The sequence below is a fragment of the Montipora capricornis genome, chromosome 10, assembly GCF_036669925.1.
Source record: "Montipora capricornis isolate CH-2021 chromosome 10, ASM3666992v2, whole genome shotgun sequence".
NCBI classification, from domain to species: Eukaryota; Metazoa; Cnidaria; class Anthozoa; order Scleractinia; family Acroporidae; genus Montipora; species Montipora capricornis.
Window position 1 is genome coordinate 22,950,890 of NC_090892.1, and position 14,187 is coordinate 22,965,076.

The window sequence follows — 14,187 nt, forward strand, 5'->3', positions numbered from 1 at the left end:
TCAGACGCGCGTTTTGATTGGCTGGTAGGAAATATGAGCGTGTATCAAGAAAATATGTTTCAATCAAGAATTTTCCTTCATTTGTTTCCATCATTTGTCGAATAATCTTTGAGAAATATTTTATAAAAGCAATAGAAGACTTTTTTCCGTGTTTCCATAGCCTCATCTTAACACTCGGGGAAGTTGGGAGAATTTAACACAGTTATGCAAACCCTCGACTGTGTCTCGGGTTTGGATAACTGTTTCGAATTCTCCCAACTCCCCTTCGTGTTTAGACGAGGCTATGGAAACACGAAAACGTCCTCTATTGCTTAAATGACATGTATTCCATAATTTTTTTCAACAAAAATTATTAGCAACAAGATAACAGTCAAAATACTTGTATTGAGATACCTTCATTACTGAACTAATACTAGAAAAGGGTACAAAGGATTCTCCCCAAGATATACAACTACTTTCAAATGCCTCGTCGATGACAAGACAGGATTCGAACGCACCTCACTAATCCTTGATTATTCCTCCTTTACCTGGAATCTTGCTCCTTTTGAATTGTGGAAAGGGAAAATTTGGGGACATGGAAGAAGAGTAGGTGCTCCAGTTCCGAAAATATTCTTCGCCTCATTTGTACCAAAGGGCCATAGACAATAGACCCTTTGCATAAATGGCAGTGAAAAATCCTTTGTCTAGAAACATAAGTACGAGGCTAATGATGTACAAAGTACTGTATTGTTATTCAAATTTAGGCACCATATATGCAAAGGGTCTATAGAATTCGTATCCCGAGCCTCGAGTTGAAATGCTTGGGAAAGAGTTTCGGTGGGGGAAAACAAAAGTTATTCCTCGGGACTCAACAATGCCGCCATGTGATTAAGGGCCATAATGTGGGAAAAATAAGAACTGAATAAAGTTATATGTCAACATACAAACCCCATACCAAATCAAAGAAACGGACAATTATTACGTGACAGTAACGTATATAACATCTTGACACAGCTTACCGCGAGTTTTTAACTGTCTTTGAGTTGTCAATTGCGTTGTGGTTTCACTCTCAATGTGCATTGGATACCTCAGAATGAGACAACATAGGCACGTGCCTGTGGCTTCGAATCACGCATGCTCTGTCGCATGTAAACAACAGCCATGACAATAACAGACTCCATTTCTGCACTTGACGAGGTGTTCTTAGGAGCTCGCTCGGGCTTCCATTCTCTGTTTAATTTCCATAATGGCCAAGTTAAAAACAAAGCTACTAATTGTAGCGGTACTAGGTGTCGTTCTAGCGATATTTTTTCCCAAGATAAAAGCAGCGTATGGAAAACACGTTAAGCCCCATGCAGATGTCGTTGGGAAGATTTTCAGAGCTATCAAAGATTTCCACATTTTTGGCTATCATGTTCCGTGGAAGTATGTTCTCCCAGGACTCGGTTTGTTCCTTGCCGTGCAGTTATTTAGGGTGAGTATTATTCAAATCGCCTTCCGTTCGTTAATGATTCCTTATTTTAACTAATGGTAAATCAGCTTACGGATAGTTACATGACTGCCGTGTAAATAAACTTAAATTTATATCAAACCTATCAAAAAACGCATCGAATTTCTGTTGGTTAGAGAGATAAATTAGGTACCGTTTTCAACTTGTAAGCTTACTTCGCTCTCTTTAATTGTTGAAAATTATTTGCGTCGCTTTTTGACTTCATTTGTGTTCTCGACACACCTGCCAAAACTCTCATTAAGCCATAAACAGACGGACAAAAAATTAAAGTTAAACAGCTCTTTTCTTGAAGTACAGTTTTGTCACAGTGATTGGGCAAATGCATTGTTTCATCTATGCTTTTAAGAAAAGAAAAGCTACGCTGGTTGCATTTGTTGTCAGATATTATACCTCGGGTGGAGTAAATTTTCAAAAATAGTGTTTGTTAAAGCATTTTATAATCAAGAGGGTTCACTGAAAAACTTGATTAACCTCTTATGTTGAGATTTTACTTTTGTGTTGTCAAGTTATGTTGTTCAGATTTATCTGTCTATTCTGAATGTTCTGTAGAATTCTTAGTTCAATTTTTGTCACTGTCACGAAATAAATTTCAATGTTGAAGCTTGTAAATTATTAAGTATCAACTAGCTTTTTGAACCACACCTTGGCTGCAAAGTGTGTTTACAGGGCTTACAGGTGCCCAGATAATGGCAGGGTTTCAGGTTTTGTGTTGCAGAGTTCACTCATGAGCTTTGAATATATTAAACACAATAATATTGTCTTTGTATCTTAATTAACACTTGTACTGTATGCATTCAACTAAACAAGTGCAATATGTTTTTCTGTCAATCATACTTTAATCAGCAAATATGCAAACTTTATTTTAAGTGGTGCATTTTAATCTCTATTGTTCCCTCCACCCATTGAAATTTGCATAAGAATATGACAAATGGACAAAATTTGAAATATTAAACAAAATGATGAGTGGGCTTGCAAAATGTTATTTTATAATATCAGTGCTAGGTGGGAAATTGAATGTTAAGTAAGTTAGTAACACCCTGTGATGTATTATTGGCACAATGCCAAAAACTGTGCACATTGGTACTAGGATTTGAAAATCGTTCAAGATACTTTTGTTCTGGAGTGCCTTGATTATAAAATACTCACTGAGTGTTGTGTGTTATTTTAATTCTGTCCTCACATCAAGTTTTATTAGGTTGTTCTGAAATTCATTACTGGTAATTAATATTTAATTTGTAAAATACAAAGTGATGAAGGAATTTTGTTTCAGTTGCATTTAGGAAAAGTTACAAACTTGATGATATGACAAGGAGTAAAGTAAAAATCACAGATAAAACGGTACTGTTAAAAACTGTCAAACAAAGCTGCAATACAATACTCACTGGAATGCAGAAACATAGTTGGACATGATCATTCCTAGGAATAAGGGCGTGGAAAAGAAATTACCATACAGTAGTGTTCTGGTAAATGGTTACTTTCAATGTATTGTTTCAATGTTGTAAATTTCAATGTATTGTTAATTTCAATGTGTTCAATGTATTGGTTAATTTCAATGGAGATTTTCAGGAAAATATCAATTCCTTGCAAGTGATACCTTTCTTTCCCAATTTTGCCAAAACGGCTAAAATTGGAGGTACCAGCTATTTACATAACATTTTGCTATTTCCCCCATCCCATAATTTTTGGGAGCGAGGGTCTTTACATAAAAACAATACAAGTCATGTACTCTTCGGAATGTATCATGGTTCAGGGAAGTGGATTGCCAACGTGTTAATTAATGCCATAACCCTAAAAAAGAACTGTGCATTATGGGATTGGTGAAAATAGTGAATTGTCAGAACTGGGTTTGCTTGGGATAATCAACTATCGTTGGCTTATCTTTATTCATACCGACACTCTTTTACCAATATGCAAAGAACAAATAAATCAGGATATTCCATAGAATTCTTAAATAAATACAGAATGTCTGGTATTATTTCTTCTCTGAAAATTCAGTTTGTAGTCAGTGTCACAGGAAAAGCAAATGCTAATTTCATGATTTTCTTCTTTCAGAGACGTCGAAGACTTAAGAAGCTTGCAGAAGAGCAAAAGAAAAAAGACCAGACATTTATGACAGAGGAGGAAGGTAAAGATTTCCTGTGCAATTCCATCTCATTCTGGCCAAACGTGAGGAAGACAATGTAGATACTGATTTTTTTTTCTGAAGGAAGGTTTCCCATTTCAAAGGAATTTTCAGAAATGACTTAAGGACGGTGCCTACTATTGTTATTGCGCATACGTTCTGCGCATCTTGAGATACTCGGATTTCCTATCGGTGACGCTTACTAATACAGGGATATTTTTGCGCGGTTTAAAACTATCCGGAGAAAGTAGATCTTAGTAAGTAATCTTGGTATCCAAAAAGAAATTGGGGGTAACCATGCATTTTTGAGAGATAATTAAGTTTTAATTTGAGAAATAACGCCATACATTGTTTTGTATTTTAAAGCTTGTTACAAATATTATTCATGAATTATCTTTAAAAATGCGTGGTTACCTCCAATTTTCTTTTTGGATTTTAATAACACTTGTCAAGATCTACAGTTCCTGCATAATCACACACCGGGGCAAAAATATTGTTAATTAGTAGGCACCGTCCTTAAGATTATTACAACTATCAAATAAGATTATGTCACCCAAATGTGGCAATCCTTTAGTCAGTGGAGTGGGAAGGGGACTTTAGGGGAAATTTGGGGAGGGGCAAGTGGACAAACAAACTGGGAGGGTCACAGGTGCCAAGTCTGGAGGGTTTTAAGACTGTATAAATCTTGAGAGGTCTGTATAAATCTTGATACTATATAAATACTGATACTTGATACTATATAAATCTTGATACTATTATAAAAAAAATCACATCTTTTTTCCTTTTGATTTCAAAACTATTTTAACCAAACACTAAGTGACCCAGGTTTTACACCTTAATTTCAAAAAGGTACTTGTTTATTTTAACTGAAAAATCCTGAGAGAGCTGAATCCAGGAGAAAATGAGAATGCAATGCGTTTGTACGTGACTGAGTTAATATGCAGCACAGGAGTTTTGGATGTTCAGATTTTTAAACTTGTGTTTTGCACACAAGATATACTGCGTTTTCATGCTGAAAACTTTAAGCTATTGAATGTATGACGTCACTTTTCCCTAGATCCAACCCTCTGAGATCCAGTCGTCAGTTTTGAACGTGAGTAATGGCTGACCGTGAAATCCAAAATTTTGCCAAGCAGATGTTAAGCAGACACACTTACAAAATCTGACTTATAGAAAAAAGAAGTGATTTTTTGATCATAGTACCCCTTTAATGTTGGGATAAAAAAACTAGGTGCTGGTAATCATGTCACATCTGGCCCAATTTGGTCAGTAGTCAGGTTCATTCTTCAAATTTTATGACAGAGATTTCAACTAAAGACACTAATTTACAATAATTAGTAATGTATCTTAACTACTTGTACAGAATGATGCAATGTGGGAGGATGAAAAAGGAACATTGGAATAATTCCTATAGTTCAGCAAGCAGTAATGTTTATCCACCTAAAGGAAAAAAATAAACATGACATAGTGGAGAATCTAAGTAGCAAGAGTCATTTTATTGAGCTTTCTGCTGTACAAATGTATCCATTAAGTATTTGAACTACGGAGTACCCACTCAGGTCAACTTCATTAAGGGGTCTGTCAGCAGGGATGTAACCAGGGGATCTACTTTAGCATTCTCGAGACCAGTAACCTTAGACTTAGTCACACTGTCTCCCTCAGATTCATTCACCCCACAGCAGTGTTCTCTGCTGTGAGTGGAGGAATTAGCCCAGTGATGTAGAAAAACTGTTTTTGCACTATATTTTTTGTGTAGGCAAATATCATCTTGTTTGAACAGCCTGCATTCCCCCAGTTCGTTGTTTCCAGATAATCTTTCAGGCTTGAAGTTGGCAGGTTGTATCCAGTTGGGATGATACATGTATCTGTTGTGTCAAAAAATTCATCAAGGCTTGTGTTGTGTTGTATTGTGTATAACAAGTTGCAATGTTGAACCTGAGTTTCAAGAACACGATCCACACTTTTATATCTTGCCAAGTTCAAATTTCCAATGGTTTGTGGTATGCACTGAAAGATTATAGATTTTTTAAAACGAGTTCATTCCCAGGTCTTCTAATCTTTCCAGAGAGATTTTCTTCATTAATTTTTTTATCAATTGAGTGAAATACAGTATTGCACTGTATACTGTAATTCTGCTTCTGATCAGGACATCTTTTCCTTATATTAATCACACTTGAAAGTAATGCTTTAATGTGCACATACATGTAACAGGGGGAATGTATGGCTTATTTAATCTGCTTGTCATTTCTTTGATAACTCATTTTAAGACACAATAGTTTGTTAATGTTGGTTTTCTTTTCTGTGTGATTTTAGAAGATTAACAATCTTCTATTCATGTTTATTTTTTGAGATTTTCCATTTTTGTTCTTTTGAAAAGTAAACAAGAGTTGTTTTTTTTAATTGCTTCTGGAGCAAAAAAAGTAGTATGATTCATATTGTTTTCTTGTATAACAGTGGTAATTGGTGGAAGTAATTTGACTTACCACAAGTTCAATATTCACCTTTCAGCCAAACCAGTGCATACCACAAACAAAGAAACCAAAACTGAATCACTTGATAATGCTGATCTACCCTCTGACCTGAAAGATATGACATTAGTTGGAAATAGAGTGCGAACCTACATGTATTGGCCATCCACAAGTTCTGTTAATGTATTTGAACTGGCAAGAGCAGGTTTTGTGTTCACTGGTGTCGATGATGTTGTAAAATGTTTCCAGTGCAAGGGAACTCTTAAAATGTGGAAACCCGGGGATGACCCTATGGATGGTCACCGAGAATACTACCCTGATTGTCCGCATGTTGTGGCCCTTGATGCACTTAAAAGGCCTGTTAACACTCTAACCCAACTGGATGACCTGTCAACTGTCTGCCAAGGTGTAGGTCATCGTCTGAAACAATTGTGTTCTCTCCAGAGTAAAGCCTCAGGAGTTGAGCCAGGTAGGGAAGATTAAGAACAAGCAATAGCTGGGTGGTACTAGTTTGGTGATGTGGTGCACCTGACCTTTATAAATTGCATCATGATATTTTGGGGTGCTGTCGAAAAAGGTTTTGAACTATACGCATTCAAAATTGGTGTCCAAACATCCCTTACTCTAACAGTCCGGTAATTAAAGGCTTGGAGATATTAGCTGAGGTCACACTTAAATGTTTGCTTTGCTAAGTAATTTACCGGTACTATGGTGAAATGTCGTTAATAAATTTAACCGTAGTTTACCAAGTTACATTGTGAACCTACTGTCTTTTCAGGTTGGTTAAGGTTAATAATCTTTAGTTTTATTGACCACCATTTCTCTTGCGATGAGTCAAATGTACATTAATTTTGTATTTGAAAAATGTTGTCACACAAAAAATTGTATAAATTATCTTAATATAATTATGATAAACTTAAAAATATATATTTTATATACATATAATACTGTAAAAAATTCAAGCAGCAAAAAAAAATTAAGATATGGAATGGGGTGCAGGAATCAGGCGCAGTGGTGAGAGCACACGCCTCCCACCAAGGGATGGTGCAATGATGACAGCACTCGCCTCCCACCAGTGTGGCCTAGGTTCGATTCCCAGAATCTGCGTCACATGTGGGTTGAGTTTGTTGGTTCTCTTCTCTGCACTGAGAGGTTCTCCGGTTACTTCGGGTTCCCCTCTCCTTAAAAACCAACATTTGACAAGTTGATTTGCATTAATTGTTAATTTCAGTCTACAGTGTCCCCAATTAGTGCAACAGCACTAGAATGACTAGAGACAAATAAAGTTCCTTTCCTTTCCTTTTACCTTTCCTCATAATTTGAATGCATAGAAATGAACATTCCTTGATTTAGGAGGTTCAGTTTGTTTTCTAATTAAAACTGTTTGCCACTTTTAATAATCAGCTAAGAAGCATCTGACTGAGCTTCAGAAGAGACTGGACACCACTGAACGGACCATGCATCTGGTGATGAAACAAATGGAAGCTGTGACAAAGTGTTTGGCAAAGACACTAGCAGATGACCCAGCCACAAGTGACGACAAATCCCTGGCAGAAATTACAGAGGGGCTGGTTAATTTGAAAGAGAGTAATGTTTAAGGATGGTGCCTACTAATGAAAGATATTTTTGTGGGGTGTATGAATACACAGGAAAAGCAGATCTTAACAAGTACTTGTTATTGAAATAAAAAGAAAAGTGGGGGTAACCACGCATTGTTCAAAGATAATTGATCAAAAATATTTGTAAAAAGCTTTAAAATACAATGCAATGTATGGCATTCTTTTTCAAATTGAAGCTTAAATTTTCTCATTCTGAAAAATGGTTACCCCCAGTTTTCGTTTTGGATACCAAGAGCACTTGCTAAGTTCAACTTTCTCCGCATAGTTTTAAACCACACAGAAATATCCCTGTATTAGTAAGCAACACCCATGGGAAACCCAAGTATCTTGAGATGCACAGAATGACTATGTGCAATAACAATAGTAGGCACCGTTCTTAAGGAGACACTTCAGGCACTGCCCACAAATTTAGGAAATTTGCAAACTGAACATACATATAGGGTTAACGAGAATGTGTTTTGATCATAAGTGACGCTTCAAAAGCTGGAGAAAGGGTTCTTAGTGAGTCATTTCAGAGTTCAATTCAGCTTCTTTTGCAGTATGAGTCTGAATATGAAGTTGTTTAATAAGGTGTTTATGGTTCAGCTTTTCATGTGAAACTAATTTTTTGCACTTGGACTGGCACTGGAAAAGAAGCTAAAGTAAACTCACAGGTAGTCAAAGAGTGAACTATGAATTTATCACAAAATCTAAACACAGTCTCAGTCTTGCCATGTCGGATAAGGATGGAATTTAAAAATCAACAAAGTATCTGAGATAGCTTGGTATTCATTTTCAGATTATTTTGCAAGAAAAAGGACTTTTTGATACATTATAGAGCATGATTTTAAATTCCTTAATAGATAAAAAGCTTTCACATTGTTTATGAATGAAATAAAGAATTTTAACAAGAATAATATGTTAGCATGTTGTGGTCTGTCAATTTCTATTGTCCACAAACTTGCATTTTTGTTTGTGTTATGCTCTTGAAGAAGGAGTTATTTAAGTGCCAGTAAAGGCTAAAAAACAGGATTACAAAAATGTATTTATTTAAGATAGGCAATTAAATAAGGTAATATTGTTATCACATTGGAATTATATTATAATTGCATTTTGTACAGTGTTGGCAAACTAGGTACATGTATTTGTATTTCTTCTTTTTGTTGTTGCTCTGGATTATCCTAAAAGCTCTGCTTTTATAATACTGTACAAAATTAATGTTCCTGCAAAGAAAATAACATACCAGTAGTACCTCTTTCTTGAGAAACTACACTGTATGGAATTAATGAGATGCAAATTCTTTTACCTTCCTCAAACTATATTTTGAGCTTTTAATGTGTTGTTTTTTGTGTGCAGGACTATTGGGTTAATACATGTAGTACACATTTTCTTTTTATCAGGTCAATAAAACTGTGAAAATCATTTTGTGTTTGTTTATAATATTTTTTTATTGTGGATATAGAGGGTCCATTTGCTTCAAGTGATTGGGCATTGAAGAAGGGCTTATTTGGGGTTGTTCTTAAAAGTACTCTTGGAAAGTACCAAAAGTCAAACTGCAAAGTAAAAGGAAATTTGAAATTTTTGCATTTACATGATCTGCAGAATAGAATGTTGCAATGGACTGAATTACTAGCAATTCTTCAGGGAAATTCACCTAGAAGTGACTGTAAGGGCAAAATTAAAATTACCAGTACTGGTCTTAGGCATTTAAAAAAAGGGTCACTTTGATAATTAAAAATATAAATAAAGTGAGGAGAGGACATGATGTTCATATTGTTTTTAGGGGTGGGGAATGGTACCCCCAAAATATTGGCACTCTTTGACCAATTTTCAAGGTCCAGCGACTATCCATTGCTGAGAAACAGCGATGAATATTCAAAATCCTTCGAGTCTCGCCTTAAACGAATTTCGCCTGGACACGGTAGTCAACCGTTTACTGATTTGCTCTCGCCGTATCTAATCGAGAGTCAATACAAATCCCTCCGAGCCTGGGGTGATTATGGCACAACTGTTAAATACCCTATGAGTATGCATGAGTCACGGAAAACTCCGAAATCCCCCCCCCCCCGCCGGGACAAGGTGGGGATGAGAAAGAAATAGTTTGGGATTTGATACAAAATCTGGCCAGAGAAGGTGGGGCATTGTACAGCGTTTGGCAAATTTAGCTGTCCCGTGGGTTAATTAGGGTTTAGGTGGGGATTTTTACGAAGGATGCAAATGTGCATACTTCACGGATATTGAATTAAGCTCTGATCGGGGAATCTAATTTTTTCTGGCATTCTGAAAGCACCTTTCACTCGGCCCCATGGTCACGTAGTTTTAGTTGTTGGCATCGTGAGATGAGAGCAAACATTTAGTTTGGAATCCTTTCTGCCTGCGATGATTGACACAGTACTAAACCTCACATGTAAAAGTATTTGAGAAAGTGGACAGATGATTTTTCTTTGACAACGGCAAGCTTTAAAGGTAGATTTTTTAACAGTGAGAGAAGTCGTGGAGTACAGATGTTGTCTTCGCCACGGCAGATTTAAACCGTTTCCAAGGAACAAGTCCTTTTGTCTTCGCCACGGCAGGTTTAAACAGTTTTCAAGGAGCAAGTGTCTTTTTGTCTTCGCCACGGCAGATTTAAACAGTTTGCAAGGAACTAAACCAGGATTACGGAACCGGACTTCGAATACAGAATTTTGATTTGTAATAAGTTTTTCTGATGATTTACAACCTGATCTTGTAATTTTTGGATGAACGGAATTAAGGAAGAAAGTAAAACTGTGGGATTTGAATAAAGTCTCTTTCAAGAAAGTAAATATATAGATAAACAAATAAATATATAAATCCCGCATCCTGATAACTCCTAATAGGGCTTCGTTGCTTGTATTTGCAAATAAACTGACATTAATAATAAGAGTTTTTAAAAGAAGCAACTTCAAGTTAAGTTACAGATTCATCTTTCTGTTAATCTCTCGCCACTTTCCGAAGTTTACCTGTAGTTGAAGTTCACTGTAACTGGACAATTTGTGTTAACTGTTGGCGCATCCCACGAATACGCCCTTATAGGCACGAACTAACAACTTCCACCCAACTCTCAACTATCAAGTTTACAGCTGAAATTTTAAAGAAGAAGATCACTTTCCTAGACACAACCGTATACAAAGGAGAAAGATTCGAAAAAGAATCTATTCTCGAGTTCAAGACATATCACAAGCCGACTGAAACCTTCAAATTCACGCATTTTACCCAGTACCAAGAAGGGTTTTATATCGAAGGAGAGACTATGAGGCTCCTCTGAACACACTCGTCTAAAACAACATTTGAGGAGGCACTATCTCGATTCAAAGCTCGCCTTGAAGAGCAAGGCCACCCTATGCATCTTGTCGAGAGAACACTATCCCAGGTCAATTTTTTCTGGACCGTACAGTTGGCACTTTTGAAAAATTCCAAAACCAGCGAGAAAATTCTACCATTGGCCAGAACTTACAACCCAGCAGTGTCAAATCTTTAAGCAATACTGACGTGCAACTGGAGTTTCTCATACCAAACCAGTCATTGCTGGCAAACACATTCAAAAAACCTCCTTTACTGATGAGGGGCGAATCACTCAAGGACATACTCGTTAAAGTAAAACTGTGAATTGAAGGTTTCTCAATTATCTGTATAAACCACAAACCCACGAAAGGGAGACCGTGCAGGTCCGTCAAATCCTTTCAAATATCTACTGTTTGTGTGGAAAAGGAGAAAGTGGGGAGACGATTGCCTGTGATAACCCTAGCTGCCCCATCATGTGGTTCCGTATGGAGTATATTGGAATAGAGAAGGCTCCAGATGGGGAATGGATCTGCCATGTATGTGAAGGTTGTATACTGTTTTAGTCCTATTAAACGTTTGATGATTGCGTGAATTTGATGCTTTGCTCTCCAGGCTGGCTTGCTAAAAAAAGGACTGGCAACTTTCAACCTGAGACAAAATATTTACTCACCGTCAACTTTTTCCTTTTCAGGCTAATGACAAGTGCAACCCAAAAATGAAGCAATCCCCGGGGCGGGGGTATTAACCAAGTTTTGAGCAAGCTTTTTTCCAATCCCTACCTTGTCCCGGGGTAGGGGGCTGGGAGGGTGGGGTCGGGGATTACGTTGGTCAACGCATGCATAAGGTTATTTGCATGTCGTGTCATGTCTAAATGCTAAGCAATGTTTTCATAACTTATGAATTGATCGCGGATACTACCATTTAATCCATTTTTATTCCGCGAAAACAATTCTGAACAACTCCAACAAATAATAGTGAAGTTCATTATTAAAAGTCTTCTAGTGCTGGGAGACTAACTAGGGACACTGGGGTCGCTAGGTCTCTTTGTAGCCACAATAGGTCTTTGGGTCTCAGGGTCACTAGGTCGATAGGTCTCTGGGTCGATAGGTCCTTGGGTATCCTTGGGTCTCTGGGTCTCTGGGCTTCTCGGCTTCTGGGTCGGAGGGTCGTTAGGTCTCTGGGTCGTTGGATTTCTGGATCTCTGGACCTCTATGTCTCGTCTCAGGTTATTTTGCCAAATTTTCGCGCTTTTCATGTAAACGTCTTCCGAAAAATACTGCTCTTCGGAAAAGAATACGCAAAGGATAACATCTAATTTTATTAAGAGTTGAAAATGACTGGTAACCGACAGCTTAAATTTCGCCTTCAAGCATGTGTAATGTAATAAAAGCTATTAATTTTCTGCCTATGTAAGCTCTATTTATCCAATGGGCAAATCTATAAAACCTACAAAAACAAACTGAACCATTTAATTCGTCTCGCAAAACGTAAATACTATGATACTAAGTTTGAGAGCGCCAAAAACGACTTAAGAACAACTTGGAAATTGCTTAATGAGGTTATAAATAAACGTAAAAGTCGAGCACCCTTCCCCTCATCATTTGAATCTGAGGATAAAACAGTAACGGATCCCGAGGAAATTGCTGATAAATTCTGTAAATACTTTACTAACATTGGTCCCAGCTTAGCTGGTGCAATACGCGACGTTAATTCCTCTGTTAGGTCTTTTATTGGTGATGTTAACCTTCCTCCTATCACCCTGAAACCTACCAACCGGGTGAACTGGAAAGCATTTGTAGCATGTTTGCCTCGGTGAAGGCCCCCGGCTATTACAATATTTCAATGCATGTAATTAAACACTCATTTCACTTGATCTCCGCACCTCTGACTAACATCATAAATCTGTCTTTACAAAAAGGCATTTTCCCTGATAAACTAAAACTTACTAAAGTGATTCCAATTTACAAAGCAAATGATCCTAGTCTTTTCACAAACTACAGGCGTATTTCTTTGTTGTCCAACTTTTCAATTTTTTTCGAAAACGTAATTTATAATCGCATAAGTGAATTCGTCGAACAACATAATATATTATACCGCTGCCAGTTCGGATTTCGGAAAAACTATTCAACTTCCCATGCTCTAATTCATCTGATAAATAAAATCTCCTCGGCAATTGACCAACGTGAAACTACTGTAGGTGTTGTCGTAGATCTCTCCACAGCTTTTGACACTCTTGACCATCAATCCGTGATGTGGCTCTGCAGTGGATTAAAAGCTACTTTTCATGCCGCCGGCAATTTGTCCAAATTAATCAAACAAAAGTTATAAACAATTAACCATGTCAATTGCCTGAATCTGTCATGATAAACCGCAAGGTATATTTTCATTTTAGAAAGTGGTAACACGAACAGACAAAGAAGTCGTTAAATCATGTTATTGTTCATGTTCATCTTGATATTTATAAATAATCATTAGCAACTGAACAGAGAAAAACACGAAAATTTTCGATATCGCTTATTCTTTGCATTAACTCCAGTTTTCCACTTCTTTAACCAACAACGGGCATGATGATGTGTGTCTCTTCTGTCTGCAAGTTTTCTTCGACTGGATTTGGAGTCATGGGCATCGTAGCAGCGGCTGGAGTGAAAGGATCAGAGTCGTTAAGTACCTCAACTGTGGCATCATAATGCCCTACACCTAGTCTTTTACACGAGGGAACATTGGTCATACTTCTCCTCGGATTATCAGGAACGACAGGAAATTCTCAGTAGAGGATATTATGACTAATGGAACTTGGAGGACGTTCAGTGCTAAGGCAAGAGGGCCGGTGGTGTTGCCCAGTTCACAGTCAAAACATCTACTTTCGGAAAAAGTGTTAGCCATCATCTTTTCGAACTGATGACGCTGCAACAATTCCAGATACGAGGCATATCCACTTCCAAGGGCACCCAAAATTCTTTGACCTTAATTAAGCTGTCTTAACAGTTGTGCAGTTTCTTGGAGGTTTGAATGGCCTTTACTTCGATTGCCAAATATCACAGATGTTGTCTTAATGGTGAGTCTTTATTTTCTGTGGAGTATCGCGTTTTAATTGAAAAGCAACAGCAGAAAATTAGTAAGCAGTCACCGTCCTTTCGAATTTCGTATTTGGTCTTGAATTTGATAGCAAAAGAGGAACACTTTTGATAGCGCTTCATGAACTGCAAA

The 14,187-nt window shown here is 37.2% G+C and overlaps 1 protein-coding gene across 1 annotated transcript; it reads left to right on the top strand.

Annotated features, from left to right (window-relative positions):
* Positions 1 to 1,147: 1,147 nt before the first annotated feature.
* Positions 1,148 to 9,099, top strand: LOC138019206 (uncharacterized). The gene is made up of 4 exons (XM_068865914.1): positions 1,148 to 1,453; positions 3,542 to 3,614; positions 6,120 to 6,548; positions 7,484 to 9,099. The coding sequence occupies exons 1-4, from the start codon at positions 1,226 to 1,228 to the stop codon at positions 7,675 to 7,677; spliced, it is 924 nt and encodes a 307-aa protein (XP_068722015.1). The 5' UTR covers positions 1,148 to 1,225; the 3' UTR covers positions 7,678 to 9,099.
* The last annotated feature ends 5,088 nt before the right edge of the window (positions 9,100 to 14,187 follow it).

Coding starts and splice junctions, on each gene's coding strand:
- LOC138019206 (XM_068865914.1), top strand. CDS start 1,226: ATGGCCAAGTTAAAAACAAAGCTACTAATTGTAGCGGTACTAGGTGTC. Junction 1,454..3,541: donor TTGCCGTGCAGTTATTTAGG/GTGAGTATTATT, acceptor TTCTTCTTTCAG/AGACGTCGAAGACTTAAGAA. Junction 3,615..6,119: donor ATTTATGACAGAGGAGGAAG/GTAAAGATTTCC, acceptor TTCACCTTTCAG/CCAAACCAGTGCATACCACA.